General features: G+C 46.4%; 1 protein-coding gene across 3 annotated transcripts in view; it reads right to left on the bottom strand.

Moving 5' to 3' along the window:
• Positions 1–2791: 2791 nt before the first annotated feature.
• Positions 2792–18797, bottom strand: part of LOC121444239 (electroneutral sodium bicarbonate exchanger 1-like) — a 34487-nt gene continuing 18481 nt past the window's right edge. For 2 of the 3 annotated variants that reach the window (XM_041646039.1, XM_041646040.1), the window contains 6 exons: positions 14387–14536; positions 13598–13733; positions 12628–12788; positions 6201–6389; positions 5263–5354; positions 2792–4319 (listed from right to left, as the gene is read on the bottom strand). In XM_041646039.1, coding sequence (XP_041501973.1) covers positions 4116–4319; positions 5263–5354; positions 6201–6389; positions 12628–12788; positions 13598–13733; positions 14387–14536 — 932 coding nt within the window. In that variant the 3' untranslated portion in view covers positions 2792–4115. The remainder of the gene's footprint in view (positions 4320–5262; positions 5355–6200; positions 6390–12627; positions 12789–13597; positions 13734–14386; positions 14537–18797) is intronic. The other variant, XR_005973760.1, reaches the window with a different exon arrangement.

Here is an 18797-nt window from a genome sequence, read left to right on the forward strand (position 1 = left end):
CTCTTGATGAATCCAAAGTTTTGTACCTAATTTATTTCTGTCATAACTAAGGAATCTAATCTCCTTCACTTAGCCTCCTCCCTGACCATGAGCAATAACAACTTGTAACCAACCCCCCAAATCATGACAAACAACCACCGAACGACCCAAACCCACCCACCCCACCTCTTGGGTATCTGGATGTCGTGTTCTTAAAATTACTTCCTGTTGTCTGGGGGTGATGGTATCTTTTAGGGAACTCTTAGAATATTGAGATAAAGATCAAGTCCTGGTAAATGAGCAAAGGGTCAAGGTTATGATGGAGAAACCCACAGAGACAACTGATCTGAGCTAATGGAAGCTCATTGGCTCTGGACTGATAACTGGGGAACCTACATAGAATGGAACTAGATCCTCTGAAAGTGGGTAATAGTTCTATGGCTTGGGCAGTCTGTGGGGCCACTGGCAGTGGGACCAGGATTTATTCCCAGTGTATGACCCGGCTTTGTAGAGCCCATTCCCTATGGAGGGATACCTTGCTCATTCATGGGTCAGGGGAGGAGCTTGATCCTGCCTCAACTTGATATGGCATACTTTGTAGACTTTCCAAGGAAGGACTTACCCTTTCTGAGTATTGGATGGGGGGATGGGGTGGGGGGAAAGGTGGCAGAGAGTGGGAGGAGGGAAGGGAGAGGGAACTATGGTTGGTATATAAAATAAAAAACTTTAAAAAAATTTTTTTAGATTTGAAAAGGAAATAAATTTGTTAAAATAAGTAATTAAAAATAAAGGATGACTGTTGGTCTGATGACTTTGATGTGCTTGTATAGGTTCTAAGATAAGCATGTGTCCATGCTTGCCAGAGAGGATGCACTTGTATACATTATAAGATAAGCATATGTCCAGATTAATATTGAGGTCTTTAATCCATTTGGACTTGAGTTTTGTGCATGGTGAAAGATATGGATCTATTTTCATTCTTCTACAGGTTAACATCCAGTTGTGCCAGCACCATTTGTTGAAGATGCTTTCTTTCTTCCATTGTATACTTTTAGCTCCTTTGTTGAAAATCAGGTGTTCATAGATTTGTGGGTTAATATCCGGGTCTTCTATTTGATTCCACTGGTGATTCTGCACCTGGATGGCTGATACATTGGGTACCAGCATCCTTATAGCTCACCATCCTGGGTGCATCAATAAGACAGGAGTGTTCTGCGCCCAGATGGCTGATACATTAAGTACCAGCATCCTTGCAGCTCACATCCTGGGTGTGTCACTAAAGACAAGAGTGTTCTGCGCCCGGATGGCTGATACATTGAGTACCATCCTGGGTGCGTCACTAAAGACGGGAGTGTTCTGTGCCTGAATGTCTGATACATTGGGTACTGGCATCCTTGCAGATCACATTCTCGGTGTGTCACTAAAGACAGGAGTGTTCTGCGCCCGGATGGCTGATGCATTGGATGTCAACGTCCTTGTGCTCACTGTATGTTCGTGGCATTGCTTGCTGAATAAACAGACATAAATGAACACAGTTCAGAGAGACTCTGTTTAGTTTGATGGAAGACACTCCAATCTCAAGTCTAACTTGACAGTCACTTCTGCCTTTGAAATAACTGATCATAAATAAACCTTCATGGTAAGAAAAGAAAGATCAAGTCTTGGGAAATCAGGCTGTATTACTTGTTGTCTAGTCTCAGTGTGAAGGGAAAATGCGAGGCTCATCTGAAGGCCTGGCTGGAGTAGTCTCTGATGCTGGACTGTTTTAGCTGACTGCCTTGAAATTGCCCTGAGCAGTTTGCAGTCCAAAGCCGATCTTCGAGTAGTGTTTGTCACCTTAGTGGCATTACGACAATCCAGGTGGAATCATTGATGTGGGGCCCCATTACTCTTTTGGAGACTTCAAAGGTCACTGTTAGTGTCATGGTTCACTGCAGAAAATTTAAACATTTTAAATGTCATATGCAGCAGATCTCAGAGAGAATAAAGGACCACAATCTACTAAATACACCTGAGATACACAAGCCTAATTCCTAATTACCTGTTTAGGGTCAAGCCCAAAATCACACATAGAGTCACATTAAGTCTATTTCTAAAATTATGTAGTACTCTATATGACCATTAATATCATGACAGAAAGTTGAAATATGTATGTATCAACCTTATAAATTTTGAGACAATATTTATATCTTAAGAAAAGTTTTAAATTTAAAAGTCAAAATAAAATCAAAGAATTATGAGATTAGTGACAATAGAATAGTCCCTTACTTTGGGTTTTCTTTTGTCCCATACCAGGTGACTCTTCTGACATGAAACAGAGATTTTGGATTTTTCCTTTAGCAAGCATGCTTGAGTTTAGAGAAGGACTGAGGTGAAGAAAACACAAACCGAGGGAAGGCTGGATATGGAAATACTGGGTAAAGGAACAGGAACTACAGAGACACGTATTACCAACAGAATACAAGAGATAGAAGAAAGAATCTCGGACACTGAAGATACTATAGAGGAAATAAACTCACTGATTAAAGAACAAAACAAATCCAACAAATTCTTAACCCAAAACATCCAGGAAATTGGGACACCAAGAAAAGACCAAACCTAAGAATAATAGGAGTAGAAGAAGGAGAAGAATTACAGCTAAAAGGCCCAGAAAATATATTCAACAAAATTATACAAGAAAACTTTCTCAACCTAAAGAAGGATATTCCTATGAAGGTACAAGAAAACCAAATAGACTGGATAAAAAGAAAGCATCCCCACGCAATATAATAATCAAAACAAAAGAATACAGAATAGAGGACTGAGCCACACCCCAACTCTAAAGTCAGCTTTAATTGTTAATTGGACCGGGGCTACAAAAAGACCATTTCCCTTCAATGTCTGTAGGGAACAGCAGAAACAAAGATTTGGGAAAATTTATCTAATTTTTTCCTGCTGAAAATGTGCTATACCCTTAAGCCAATATACGCTTTTCCTCGGGACATTTTCTCTGCATGATTCATCCTTCTTAGTCAGATGTCTTCTTTGTCCAGTGATCTCTAGATTCTTTAGTTGGATGCTTTCATTCTCCTGAAAGATAAAAAACAAAACCCTCTCTAACTCTGGGGAGTTTCCCTCTCTGGCAGGTTAAGTCTGATGAAATGAAAGGCATTGGTTAGTCTTGTAAGTTAATTTAGATGTCTGGCCATGCTGTTTCATGAACTATTGCCTCTCCTAAACAAGAGGGCCCTCCCATTTGAATCTAATCTTTATCAGTCGTGATGGTATCCATAGCTTTTCTTCTCCAGTGGAAACAAAAGTCAAACCTCTTCCCCAGTGTAACACACGTTCTGGTTTCCATTCTGAAGTCAACACATCTTTAAAGTATAGAGGCTGATTTAATTCAGCAGATTTTTCTGTTATCCAACATTTCTCTACAGCTCTAGTTCCTTTCTCATTAGCAATAAAAATCTTTAAAGTTACTAGAGCACTGTGCAATCTATCTCTGGGGGTTTTAATTACCCCTTTCTGTTTATTAAGCATCTCTATTAGAGTTGGATTAGAGCTTTCTATAACTGCCTGCCCTGTGGGATTGTGTGGTATACCTATAGCATGCTTTATAGTATAAGAAGCAAAAAACTATTTCATTTGCCTAGGTATCCACATGATGGCCATAACTTCTAATAAATGTGTGATTATAGAATCAGCCTTTTCAAAACTCAAGCAGTTGCCCATTGAAATCCTGAATATATATCTATGGTATGGTACACATACTTTAATTTTTCAAACTCTGCAAAATGAAGTATATCCATTTGCCAAATTTCATTTCTTTGGATACCTTTAGTTTCACAGAGCAGCACAAGAAATGTTCAACTGACCCTCCTCTCCACCTTCCCAAATCTAAAAGGGCCACAGTTCTTTCCAAGCCCCTCCTTACTTCTCTCTGTGTCTTCTCTATTCTTCATCTGGGTCCATCAGGAAACTCTATGGTTTATTCCAGCCAGCTGAATGTGGCTCCTCTGAACCAAAGTTCAACCCCAATGATAGTTTTGGAGCAACAATACAAACAAATCTCCTGCAACAGATAAGGAGCTGAGCTAGATCCCCAGAGCCCATGAGGTAGGGGAGTGGGAGGAGCCGGAGTTGGCAGCACAGGTTCATAATCCCAGCACTGGCGAGGCAGAGACCAGCCAGACCAGCCTCTGCTTTGTTCCAGGTACTTCTCTCAAGCCGGAGAGGAGCACAGTTGGGGACAGCCTCTCAAAGGCGACGATGGGACGGTCCAGAGTGTCCACTTCTCCAACCAAGACATTGGAGTCCTCTGCCCCAGTGGGAATTTTTTTCATGAAATGAAGGTCCACCTGAAAGTACACAGGAGTCTTTGAGAATTTAGGAGCCATCGGCTTCGCTGGCAATCATTCTCTTCAAGTATCACTCAAGGCTACAGAAGAGTTTCTCACTGTTTTATTTGATCTTTATAAAAACCCTGAATGGAGCGATCATAGATCAGATCAGTCCACTACTTAAAAACAAAGGGGGGAAGTGATTAAGATTCAGGGAAAGAAAGCTGACTACAACTACGGAGTTTAGAATACATGCACGTGTGTGCACGCACACATACACACATTTATCATTTATAGCACATATACACTATATATAATTTAGTGTGTGGGGTGTGGGTGTGGGTGTGAGTGTTGTATGTGTGTGTGTCTACACATGCTGCAGTCCATGTATGGAAGCCAGAGAACACCTTGTGAAAATCAGTTCCTCCACCACTGTGTGGGTTTCAGGGCAGAATTCAGGCAGCAACACCTTTAGCCACTGAGCCACCTCAAGAATCAAAGTTTAAGTCCGAGAACTTTCATCCCACCCCACCATGCTCCGCTGGGAGGAAGCGCCTCGGGAGTTCTGGGTCATGTTATGTCTCCTTGCAAATACTGACTGCTCCATCAGATGCAGCAGCCACAGCCCTCCATCACGAGCTTTAGGAGGCAGCGGCAAATACTGCAGTGACAACAGTGAGAGGGACTGCACGGCATCAGGTGCCAGAGGGTCACTAATGCACCGGGAGCAGGGTCAGTGGAGCCTCAGCAGTAGTCCGCCTTCGCTGTGCTGAGTCGGCCGGCTGAGTGTGCAGAGGGAGACAACAAGGAAGATGGCGTCCCTTTCCACAGAAGCAGTGCTGCTCTTGGGGAAGGCTCATGAGCCGTCGGAGCTTACCAGACCCCAGAAAGATTCCAGAAGACCCTGGGCTCCACTACAGATAACCTTCGGTCTAGAAGTCAACCTGCCATGTCTCCTCACCTTGCTTAGATCCACAGGACTGTGCTCGCAATTCACTCCATTTTTCACCTCGAGACTTGTAGTTGGAGCAGACTGAGGAGAAACAGTCTGACCTATTTGGAGACAGTCAAACAGAATCTGCCAATGGCTTGCCCTTCCTTCCCCTCAGATCCAGCCATCCATCACAGCCAGCTGTGACCTCTACAGGCTGGGAGGACTATGAAGCAGGGTCCATCACGTCTGTCCCAGCACTCAGTGCTAAGAAGGCAGAGGTCTAGTCCTCCATTACCTTCCTATCTTCCTTTCTCTCTGCAGAGAGCCATCCTGACCCTCAGTGCGCGAGCACCTCTGCAGAGAGCTTAGCAAACAGCTTGCCAGCAAAGGAGGAGAAGCTGCAGGTGAGGCCTTGCCCAGCCATGGCAAGAGAAGCGGTTAACAGCTGGGCCCACCCACGCCTGTACACAGGCTCTGGACCTAAGCTAACACACAGAAATCCCACAACAAATGGAAGAAAGGTCCCGCCATTGTCTTTATTAAGTGCCATGTGAAGATTGTCCAGGGCCATACACTCTCCAGGGGGAGGAGCCAAAGCACAAGCCTGGAGGCCTGGCTAGACCACGGTAGTTTGTGTCTAAGCAGACTTTTGTTTAACTGGACAAGGCTGCAGCTCACCTTCTCTGGCCCAGCTCCTCATCGATGTGACCATTCTCCCCAGAGCTACACCTTCTCTGGGAGCACGCGGGGATACATCCCTCACCTCGCAGTCCCCCCTGGGATGCTATCCAAGGGCACAGGGAGAAGGGAGCATCCTAGTTACCCAGCTCACTACCCATCAAAGAGTCCAGGGGTCTAAGTGTCACAGCCTCTCCCTCCAGTAATTTCGCATCACCAACTGGTCCCCAAATGTGTTTTCAACAGAGAGGAAAAAAGAGAGACCCCCCCCCCCCCCAAGTCCTTACCATCTTTGTCCATGGAATGTGGGTCCGATTGCTTCTTGCCAACCTCAGCAAAGGAGCGGACAATGGGGATGAGGTTGTTCCTCCGCCTCTCATTCTGATGGTGGTGTTTCTTGAGAAGGGCTTCCCGCACTTTAACCCTCATACTGTCATTCAGGTCACTGAACAGTTCTTGCTGGTCCAGTATCAGGTCTAGGAAAGAGACATTCACAGCAACACTCAGACGGAGAGTTCAGGAACCTAAGGGGAAGGGTATGAGGTGGCAGGGGAAGGGGCAAAAGGCAGAGACGAGCTGCTCTCCTAGGGTCACCAAGGTGGTTTCAGCTTCCTGTCTGAAGGAGCATTTGGGTTTTGTAGCTATGGAACACCGTCCTTTGCTTATTTAACAACGAGACAACAATGTGAACACATGGTTTAGGGACAGAGTGTCACTATGCTACATAGGCTGCCATGAATTCCCGGGTTAATGTGACCTTTCTGCAAGAGTGGGGCTTACCGGAGCTGGAGAGATGGCCCCATGGATAAGAACACTGACTGCTCTTACAAAGAACCTGGGTTCTATTCCGAGTACCCCCATGGTGGTCATAACCATCTGTAATTCCAGTTCTAGGAGACCCAACACCCTCTTATAGCCCCCAAGGGCACCAGGCATGCGGTGTACATGCACACATGATATCAAATGACTAATCCATATAAAATAAATCTAATTAATTAAAAAAATTTTAAGGTAGGACTTAATCACGGTGACTATACCATTATACTTAGCTCCAACCATTGCTTAGGGAATGAAGTCTCTGAGTATTTAATGCATGCCCAGAACTGTACCATGGGGTTTTCATCTGTCCAGTCCTCACTGAAACTCAAAAAGTGGGCATTTTGATGAAAATTCTTTTTTAATTCTATTTTAAAATGGATTTTTTATCTTTATTTATGTGTGTGTATATGCCCCATATGTGTGCAGGTACCCAGGAAGACTGGAAGAGAATCATCAGCTCCCCTGTAGCTGGAGTTACAAGTGGCCATGAGCCACACAATGTGGTCCTGGGAACCAAACTTGAGTCCTCTGCAGGAGGAGCAAATGCTCTTAACTTCTCAGCCAGAGTTCTTCCAAACAAAGAAACCAAGGGACGGTTCTTACAAAAGTCCCCAAGCTCTTACATCTGCGAAGCCGAAGAGCCAGGGTTCGTGTCCAGCTCTGGCTGACTAAGAGCCCACGATTACTGTCTTAACTCTACTGTCCTTCCTCCATGAGCCCTGCATTGTTGTAACTGTCAGGGATGCTGCAACCTTGAACTCCAGTGGATTCTTGAAAGTGCAGCCTATAATCAACCCAATTATAAAATGGGGCACTGAGCTGAACAGAGAATTCTCAACAGAAGAAGTTCAAATGGCCAAAAGACACTTAAGGTCATGCTCAACTTCCTTAGCGATCAGGGAAACGCAAATCAAGACAACTTTAAGATACCATCTTACACCTGTCAGAATGGCTAAAATCAAAAACACCAATGATAGCCTTTGCTGGAGAGGTTGTGGAGAAAGGGGTACACTCATCCATTGCTGGTGGGAATGCAAACTTGTGCAATCACTTTGGAAAGCAGTGTGGCGGTTTCTCAGGAAATTCGGGATCAACCTACCCCTGGACCCAGCAATACCACTCTTGGGAATATACCCAAGAGAGGCCCTATCATACAACAAAAGTATATGCTCAACTATGTTCATAGCAGCATTGTTTGTAATAGCCAGAACCTGGAAACAACCTAGATGCCCTTCAATGGAAGAATGGATGAAGAAAGTATGGAATATATACATATTAGAGTACTACTCAGCAGTAAAAAACAAGGACTTCTTGAATTTTGCATACAAATGGATGGAAATAGAAAACACTATCCTGAGTGAGGTAAGCCGGACCCAAAAAGAGGAACATGGGATGTACTCACTCATAATGGTTTCTAGCCATAAATAAAGGACATTGAGCCTATAATTCGCAATCCTAGAGAAGCTAAATAAGAAGGTGAATCCAAAGACAAACATATAGGCATCCTCCTGAATATTAACCTTCATCAGGCAATGAAAGGAGACAGAGACAGAGACCCACATTGGAGTACCGGACTGAAATCTCAAGGTCCAAATAAGGAGCAGAAGGAGAGAGAGCACGAGCAAGGAACTCTGGACCACAAGGGGTGCACCCACACTGAGACAATGGGGATTTTCTATCGGGAACCCACTAAGGCCAGCTGGCCTGGGTTTGAAAAAGCATGGGATAAAACCGGACTTGCTGAACATAGCGGACAATGAGGACTACTGAGAACTCAAGAACAATGGCAATGGGTTTTTGATCCTACTGCACGTACTGGCTTTGGGGGAGCCTAGGCAGTTTGGATGCTCACCTTACTAGACCTGGATTGAGGTGGGTGGTCCTTGGACTTCCCACAGGTCAGGGAACCCTGATTGTTCTTTGAGTTGATGAGGGAGGGGGACTTGATCGGGGGAGGGGGAGGGAAATGGGAGGCGGTGGCGGGGAGGAGGCAGAAATCTTTAATAAATAAATAAATTTAAAAAAAGTATATATAAAAAAAAGAAAGCGCAGCCTAAAGAAAGGTTAAATTGGGGATGGAGAGATGGTTCCGTGGTTTAGAGCATGGGCGGCTCTTCCAGAAGACATACATGCAGACAAAATACGAATATAAAATGAAATAATAAAGTTTAAAAATGTATTATTTAAATTAGTTAACTGCTCACTGAAGCCAATCACCAGCATTCAAACTATCAAGGTTTGCGGAAGGTCTTACTTGGTTCTGTCATCAGGGCTCTAGATAAATGTCCAGAGCTTCAGGCCCTACACTCTATCCCTAGTTCCATTATTCCTGACCCATCTGACCTTGGAATTACATGACCACTCTCTTCTCAGTCTCCCCTATACAGAGAGGACAGCGCCGATGTCTCCCCATGCTGATGGCCGCCACATTGAGCTGTGAGCAGCTGGTCCTCCTACCTGTTCTATGTGCCGGGACCAGAGGGGTGAGCAATCAAGGCGGGAGTCCTGCATATTTAGCCTTTATAATGATTATTTCTTCTCTCATATACACTCATGCTTCAAAATCTTGCACTTTGAAAGAAGAAAATTCCACGAGGGCCCTTTTCTAGCTATTGTTTTTAGCTTTTCTCTTCCCACTTAAAATTCTCAAAAGCAAACAATCCTACTTTAAGAATCACCTGCCGCTCCCTGCCAAGCGCCAAAGTGTCACGAAAATCCGTGTCTGCTCTGGGCCTTTAAGAACACAGCTCTGCCAAGAACTCATTTCAGATTTCCGGCTTCCGAACTGATTGTTTGATTGGTTTTGAGACGAGATCTTGCCACAAGCCCAGAGTGGTCTTGAACTTGATCTACCTGCCTTACCCTCTGAGTGCTGGCATTCCAGGTGTTACCACCACACATGTGGACTTGGGTTGCAGCAGTCCTGGTGGCTAACACAGGCTTGGCAGCTGGCACTGGCTGTCCCCTCACCATCTGCACTCCTGAGCTCAGTCTCCACGGGAGACTCGCTTCTATCAGCCTGCTTATGTCCCCGCAGTCATCCTCAGACAGGTGGTGTCCCCACCCCCATTTTTATCCTCAATGATCTCAACTGCAAGGAGACTGTAAGCACCAAATGCCATGGACCGGTGTGACCTATCTCAAGTCACATCAAAGATCCGATCATGAGCAGACATCATCTGGATGTACCCACACCCTAAAACTTAGCAAGTACAAAATAAAACTCATCCTCTTTCCAGCCACCAGATCTGCGGATTTTCTAGTCATCCAGCCACAAACTAGAATCCTGAACATTCTTCCCTTCCTGCCCCAAACCAGTCCATCAAGTGATTCCCACCACTCTACCTCCTGAGCTGCTCTAGCAATCAGCCCTTGCTGTAGGGTCCACTGAGGGGACACTGGCCCACTGGAGCAGGTGGCTCTGCCAGGTCTTACCCTTCTCCCCCAGCCCCTCTGCCTTGCTTAAAAACCTTTGGGTTGCATTCCTAAAGCTGCCACCAAGGTTTCTTCCCTTGTTTTCCACCTCCTCCTCCTGAGGCTGACTCGAGTCCAGCTATCAGAAGCCCCCTTTGACTCACCTAATTAACATGCCCAATTAAAATTAAACACCTCACCCTAATACAGATTTCTCCTACTTTACCGTTATGTGCCTATGTGCCACATCTGTCTCCTCCTATCTGGAGGCGGTCCTTTGTCCCTCTGGGACAAATATTCCTGCCCCCCTTCCCTCATCAGCTTCCCCATCCTCCCTCAGCTCTACCTCTGTCATCACCGCATCCTAGCCCACTTAAGAGGACCCCCTTCCCTCATCTGCTTCCCCTTCCCCACTCAGCCCTACCTCTGTCACCACTGCATCCTAGCCCACTGTAACATGGACCCCCTTCCCTTCTCCTAAAATTCCACCTGCAAGGTCATCTGCTGCTTCTTTTTCTGCCTGAGTCAGACAGCAGCCACTTAAACTTTTCTTCCCCACTTATAAAAGATCGCCTTAGAAACAGGTGCTTGGATGTGGTTTGTACCAAATCTGGGGTCCAGGAAGGAGCAGCCCTGAGAAGGGGGTGGCGGAGGGAAGGTCTCCTTCCTCTGCAGTGGAGCACCATCTCATCTGGTCAGATCCAACAACCTGGTTCACGCTCCCTTTAGCTCACCCTCCGTCTTTCTTACAGCTAATTTGATCAAGTACTACCCCCAAGACTTCAGCAAGGTCTCCTCATTCTTGATGATTATAATATCACTAACTCTCCGGGGCTCCTCCACTGAAAACAGGGAACAAACTTTCTGGGGTACTTCACGGGCATTTAGACACATAGTCAGAAGTTGATGAAATACAGATGCGACCCACTTGGACTACAGTCTATGAGTTGAGTCGTGTGAGGGAAGATAAAAGTGCTCTGGGAAAACTCCCAGAAACCATGAGTGTTGGGACCTCAGTTTCTTAAAAAACACCTCACTGTTCTGGGATGTGCTTTTGTGCCCCTTCCAGGTGTATTGATTGGACAGGAGTAAGTTTATTCTTTACGACTGGCTACTGTTTGTATGAGGTGTATTGATTGGACAGGAGTAAGTTTATTCTTTATGACTGGCTACTGTTTGTATGAGGTGTATTGATTGGACAGGAGTAAGTTTATTCTTTACGACTGGCTACTGTTTGTATGAGGTGTATTGATTGGACAGGAGTAAGTTTATTCTTTATGACTGGCTACTGTTTGTATGAGGTGTATTGATTGGACAGGGTGAGTCCACTCTTTCTGATTGGCTACTGTTTTTATAAGCCTCCACAGAGAACATGTTTTTGTCAATTGCTAAGGGCAGCTTGCCCACTACCTGAGACTTGCCTGTGGTGCTGTCTTCAGGGTATAAACTGTACTTTGGGGCTCCATTCTCGCAGGTTCCACTATCTCTAGAGCAGTGAACGTGACTCTAACCCTGAACTCACTTTTTTTTTTTAATTCTACTTCCCCCACAGTTGGGAGTACAACTGGGGCACCGCCTTCAGAAAGAGTTCGCACAGGAGTCCATCAGTACTGACCTCCATCCCCCGGGGTCCCAAAAGTCCTTAAAGAGGCATGATTATTTAGACACTTGGAATGGAGAAATCTTTAACCTGTCTAGTAGAATGGAGTCAATCTGAGGGGAAGTGTTCCATATGCCATCTGGTAGTCTCCAAAGCTGCGCCCCAAACACAGTATCTTAAAGTCTGTTCACATCAGAAAACCCCACCAGACGGGTCTATCCTGCATGCCACGCTGAAACATGGGAATGCTACGGCTCACGTTCCTGCATATCTGTTCTAGATGACATATTTTATACTGCTAAATCTTTTTTTTTTTTTTTTTGGTTTTTCGAGACAGGATTTCTCTGTGGTTTTGGAGCCTGTCCTGGAACTAGCTCTTGTAGACCAGGCTGGTCTCGAACTCACAGAGATCCACCTGCCTCTGCCTCCCAAGTGCTGGGATTAAAGGCATGCGCCACCACCGCCCGGCTATACTGCTAAATCTTTAATTTAATTTTCTTCTTGGAGTTTTTATGACTGTCACAATTATTAGTGTGCACGTGTGTGTGATGAAGGCGTGCGCCATCGGGTCTTCGTGGAGGACAGAGGACAACTTTCGTAAGTCACTTCTTCCGTTATGAGTTTCTGGGTGGGACTCAAGTTGCCCAGCAAATATGTTTACTAACTGAGCCACCTGAGCAGCCCTTTCATTTTCTTTCTTTCTGACTTCCTTGTTCTGTCTGTTTTGCTTAAGATAAAGTACCACTGTATAGTGCAGGCCTTGAACCCGTCTTTCCCCTGCTTCAGCCCTGCCAACTTCCAGAATTACCGGTGTGCACCAGAACACCTGCCTCTTATACTTTCTACTTATACAAAATGTCTCGGCCCTTTGTTAGCCTTACCTGAAATTTCTTCTATGCTGCTTGCACGCATGTCCAGGAGGACAGAGCCATTGATGAGGCAGCTCCTCAGCTCAAACAGACTGTGCAGAGAGAGGGTAGCCACATAAGGCTTGCTCCAGCGCTCTCCCCCATCTTCAACATCCTCTTCAAACTTCAGCCACCTGCAAACACGGCCAATAATGAGATGCCACAGACAGAAGATGTTTTTTTTTTCCAAGAGAACAAAATATCTAAAAGGTCATAGAGAACAGCTGACCCAGACACACACACAAAAAAAAACTGGAAAAGCAAGTTGTGGCACAGTGCAAATCTTTTTTGTTTTATTTTTTGAGACCGGGTTTCTCTGTGTAACAGCCCTTGCTGTCCTGGAACTCACGTTGTAGACCAGGCTGGCCTTGAACTCCTTTGCCTCTGTCTCCTGAGTGCTGGGACTAAAGGTGAGGATCACCAATGCTCAACCTTAATCCCACTTTTATTTAAAGACAAATCTAAAATTATAAACACATATATGTATAAGACCCTAAATATATGCTTTGTTTTCTCCTTGGGACAGTAGGATTGAAGGTAACTGTCATTTTCTTCCTTTTGCTTACCTTCACTTATTTTATTGTCTATAGGAATTTAAAAATTTAATCTTTATCATTTGGACATATTGACAAACCATATTAATAAAAAATGACATTTTTATCTGTGCTCTGTATGACTTCAGAAATCCACAAAGACAGAAACACGGAAGACTAACAGCCTTGTCACATGGCATCAGGCCAGCTGGCCTGTTTAGCTCTCTCGGACCCTGGGAAACAGCCACAGTAGGGCATGCATCAACGCTAGCTACATCAGTGTGAGCAGGAGCCAGGCCTCCTAGCTACCACTTCAGCCATGAAGAGTCAGGGCAAGCAGGCCTGCCACCTGCTGAGAGGTGTGCACCTGCCTGTCCTGAGCTCCTGACCCGGCTCCTTCAGGGCCTCACCTGGCCGTCTCCTTCCACTCGGCATCCTCTCCCTCTCTCAGACAGATCTCATCCAGCTCTGTGAACAGCTCATGAGGCACATGCTCCTCGTCGTCCTCAGTGCCCAGAATGAACTGAACACGCTGAGAAGGGGTGTCTAGAAAACCAACAGAGAAAGGTCTGGATGTGTATCTAGCTCCAAGTCAGAATGAAAATAGCATTCTGCCTTACAGCTAAGGGAATATATAGATGTCCTGAATACAGATTTAAAAGTTCTTTTGTTCTTTGGGAAAAGGCTAAGGGTAAACATTTAAACCAGAGAGCAGAACTATAAACTAAGACCACTTGCAGAAGTCCCATGAGAACCTAGAAATCAGTTCAGTTCCCAGCACCCACACGTAGTTCACAACTGTCTAACTCCAGTCCCAGGGATATATCCCCTCTTCTAGCCACCAAAGGCACCAGGCAAGCATGTGGCACATAAACATACATGCAGGCAAAACACCCAAACACATAAAAATAGATTTTTTTAGTTTTCTAGAGAGCTGACGAATTTTAAATAGCAAAGGATTACTTATAGTGTTGACTGAGGTGTTGAAATGTCAATTTCAGGAAGACATTTTTAGTTCTTAGAAACATTCCTTCTTCCTGGGAACCCTAGCCAAGGGCTAGAAAATCAAGACGACCTGCCTATGCCTCCTGCATTCCCATGAATCACCATACCACCCAATCATAGACACTGGTCCTCTCTCCCCAGGGTGTTACCTCCCCTCTCCCCAGAGCGCTACCCCTCTATCCCCAAGGTATTACCATGGGCCAAAGCTTCCAGGACCTCTTCACCCTGGCTGGTTCCTTTGCCCCGCGCTCCTCGTCTCCGGTGCTTCTGGCCATGAGTGCGGTGGTGCCGATGGCCCTGCCTGCCCAGTGGCATCCGAACCCCCACATACAGAGTTCTATGACCTGGATGAAAGCAGAAGACCTATGGTGAGAATGCCGTTCCCAAAAGGAGTCTAGCGTAATCGAGAGCTAAGAACCACAGGGTTTTTGTGCCAGGCCCTTCTGGAATGATTAAACATCGCAGACTCCACTAATAAAGACAGCAATCACAGAGTTGGCAGTGTCTTTCTCTGTCTTGCATGTGGCTATAAACCTCACGAGGATGTGTGGCAATCTAATGAAGAACAAGTGAGACTGAAGGACATGTGAAGGGCACAGCAGGTCACATATTAGAGCACGGGAATGCAGCTGGACGCCTTGGTGTGTGCAAGGCTCTGAGAGGGAGTGGGGAGGAGGGAGGATTGGAAGAGGGAGGGAGAATAGGAAGGGAAGGAGGGGATATGACTTACAAACTATGGATATATGTTACTTTTTGCTATTACAAGAACAATGGGGTGATTTTAAGAGACAATTCCTGTATGGGGACTTTGGCCGGTTTTGGCAGGAAGTGGTTAAGCATGGTCAAGGCCCCAGTCAGCCCAGCTGGGCTTAAAGCTCCCTTTCAGCACTGGATGTCTGAGGATGAACAAGCCTCTCTTGACTCAGCTACTAAAAGAACGCTGGCACTCTTTCTTTTTAACTCACGGGGTTATCAAGAGCAGCAAAGAAGATTAGGACAGAAACTGCTCAAGGCCATGCCCAGCACCGCAGGCCATACCACCTAGACTGCTGCAGACGGACCTTCTACCTCAGAGGGGGCGTGGTTGGGTTTAGAGACACTAAAGACGGGCACAGAGTGGAGGACACGGAAGTAAGTGACCCGACAGCCGTCCTTTCTCGCCCCTCCTCCTGCTCCCACTCCTCCCATACACCCCCTTTGGTTTCCATCCTCCACCTGACTTCCTGCCAAGCCTGGAGCCCAGAATCAAAAGCTTCAGGGCTGTTCCAAAGCCTTATACTCGCAACACTGCTGTGCCCACACTGTTCCCATGGCTCCTGGCATCTTTAGCTGGTGTCTTTGAATCCTACCTACACCCATTCCTTCCCTTTGACTCCTTGTTTCTTGCTTTACTGAGAAGACGCGGGGCATCTCATGGAAACGCTGTCCATCACTGTCTGGCTCCTCTGCCCGGCTCGGGAGTTCTCCATCCCATGCCTCCCACTCCCCTGTCCCTCTGCTGGGATGGCTACCCTCACTCTCTCCTCAATCCAGTCCTTCCATGGCTGACCTTTGAAGACTCCCACTGGCTGTTCCCCGTGTTTCCCCCTCTCCTTCCTTTCCCACCAAGAATCATGACTGGCCTCACTCCCCCCGCCAAGTTCCTGCCCCATGGCCTCTGACTGTGGCTTCTGTCCCTGCCCTCTAGTAAAGCTGTATGCAGTAAGGACATCAGATGGCACTTAGTCACCAAAGCTCTGTCTAGCACATCTCCCAGTTCCACAGACTCCACGGCGAGCCCGGCATGTATCCGGGAACTCCAGATGCCCGTCTTCTTTGGTGTTCTGGGTTCCTTGCACTCTCGTGCCGCTGCCGCCGGACACCTTCAGATGTCTCATAACCCAAAACAAGGGTGACTCTTGACCCTTGCTCTCTCCTCTTTTTCAGTGGGACCCAGTCTTTGAATTTCAAGTTCACTTCTACACGCGACTCTCCTAGCCCCTGGTTTTAAGTCATGATAAGGGTGGAGAGCCACGGTCCTCTATGGGTGCTGGAAGCTGTGACCCAAACTCTGACCACCAACCAACAGAGAGCAAGCACAGTTTTCATCTGCTTAGACCTCAGACCATGCCCTCATTGGTTGATACCCAAAAGGCTATTGGCTGAATGAATTCCCACAACAGGTCCCATAGATCAGGAACATCAAGCCATTCACGTCTCCTGCTCTGACGAAGCAGGGTCTCTTCCCTGCCCTCCACACTAACTGAACGTTACAGAGTTGTTCTCCTGGTTACAGTCATATGGTCCATCTTGTGTGTGCAGGACCCCTGTTCTCAGTTCTCAGTGTCCATCCTGTGTGTCCAGTGTCCCTGTGCTCGATCTCAGTGTCCATCCTGTGTGTCCAGTGTCCCTGTGGTCAGTTCTCAGTGGCCATATTGTGTGTCCAGTATCCCTGTGCTCAGTTCTCAGTATCCATCCTGTGTGTCCAGGACAACTGTGCTCAGTTCTCCTCACTTCTTTGGATTTTCTTTCCTTTAGGTCAAGTTTACATATTTAACATGGAAATAAACGACCCTAAAAAACCAGGTTATCAGCTCAAGAGAGCAAAACGGGTAGCCCTACCTCTGGCACAGAACGAACATTCTGGAGAAGAATACACGTGCACACCTTTGTAGCTTCGCCAGCACCCAGTGGTTGGTCTCAGCGCCCTCCGCCTTCCATAACTGCTGTATCCACAGTGGTTCACACTCTCTACCTGAGCCAGGCTGCTCTTCCTCAAGTGTGCTGGCACTGTCTGCACATGCACTCACCAAATTCTCGGCAAACTCTGCCTCCTTGGCATTGTTTCTAATCTCCCCGGTGAGATGTGTGGTCTCCTTCCTCCAAGCCACCCAGAGCCCCAGCTGAAGCTTTTCTCGCGCCTTTTTTTCTGTCTTGCATTACAGATGAGCAGCTGCTTACTCCCAACTGTGATATGTGAACTCCAAGTCCCTGCTGAGATCTACTCCAGCACTGGTGTGGAACCACGCTCATTCGATAGTGAATGTCACAGTGAGTCTACTGGGGCCATGCGGGTGCAAATAATTTAGTAAAACTTGTAAGAAAGATGTTGCTGTTTTTAAAAATAAGAATGCACACACACAGACACAAACACACACAGACACAAACACACAGACACACACACAGACACAAACACACACAGAAACAGACACACACACGCGCACACACACACAAACACACACACGCGCACACACACACACAAACACACACACAGGCACACACACACAAACACACACATAAACACACAAACACACACACACACGCACACACACACACACACACACACACACACATGTGCACTGAGAACAGCCATAAATGAGAGACACGGGGTCTTTGGGACAGAAGAGAAAGCATGGGTTGGAGCCACCACAGAGATGGGGCTGCAGACCACACTGCAGCTGGTGCGGTTGGCCGAGCACCCACCAGGGAGCCCTAAGGGAGACTCTGCTCCTTTGGGCTCCCAAGATGACTCTAAGTGGATAACCACAGGAAGTCCTACATGTGGAACACAGGCAAGCCTCCTTAAAACTACAAATACAACCAAGTGGGACTAGCTTTTGTTAAAGTGCATTAAGCTGACATCAGGAGTCATAAATCTAGCACTTAATCAGGAGCAATGTCATTTTCCAGCACGGCGTCCCCCAGCAATGTGACATCCTGCAGTTTTCTTTCCCAGCAGAGGGGAGCATGACATCATCTGGAGATGTTGCTCAGCTGACCTCGATGGATGAGACCTGGCCCTCAAGATCCAAGAGAACTTGTCTGGGTTTACTATTCTATTCCCTCACAAAAACATTCAAACATGTCCACTTCCCAGTGGAGGATTAAAGTGCACAGGTAATTGCTAGAGGACAATGGAGCTGCTCACAATACCCTGCGAGGCGTTGGGACAGCACGAGGAAGCAAGGTGCCAAGGCCTGGAGGGTGAGGTGATACCTGTGTGTCTGCCTTGCAGTAGAGAGGGAGAAAAGATGGATTCCACCCAGTCTTCCCCCACCATCAGGTCGGTTCTCAAAACTAAATTGGAAGTTGCACCAACATGTGTCTCGGGTACTGTGAGGGCTGAAGTTATGTTTAAGTTTAAATTACTGAGTCTAAGAGATTTATATTTTAAAAAGTGCTTCTAACCTGTAAGCCCCGCTTACAGGTATAACTTCCTGGAATGTGGGGGCTCTTGTTCATGTAGGACAACAAGTCACGTGTTCTCACTTCTGTAAACAAGGTTGGCGGCCCCAACTGCACAGGATGTGCTCCATCACAGGTAAGTGGGAGGCACAGAGGCAGGAAGTACAGCTGGATATATGCTTGCCTCTGCTTGGACGAAGGCCAGAAGTGCAGAGTCTTGCAGGGTTTGCCTTTATAAAGCCCCTGGCTAAGGTAATTTGGCCCAACACTCTGGAAATCCTGGGTAGGGACCTGGCCAGAGTCCAGAATCCCAGCCAGTATTTAATAAAGCTTGCTTCAAATATCTCAGAAATTGTGGTCATAGTCCTATTTTTGCCTGTGTGATTAACAGTACTACAGATGCAGTGGGAGTCAAGATCATGGTTGGGAAACCCACAGAGA

Source organism: Microtus oregoni, unplaced genomic scaffold (genome assembly GCF_018167655.1).
Source record: "Microtus oregoni isolate MIOR12 unplaced genomic scaffold, Mior012 000118F_ref0000498, whole genome shotgun sequence".
Lineage (NCBI taxonomy): Eukaryota > Metazoa > Chordata > Mammalia > Rodentia > Cricetidae > Microtus > Microtus oregoni.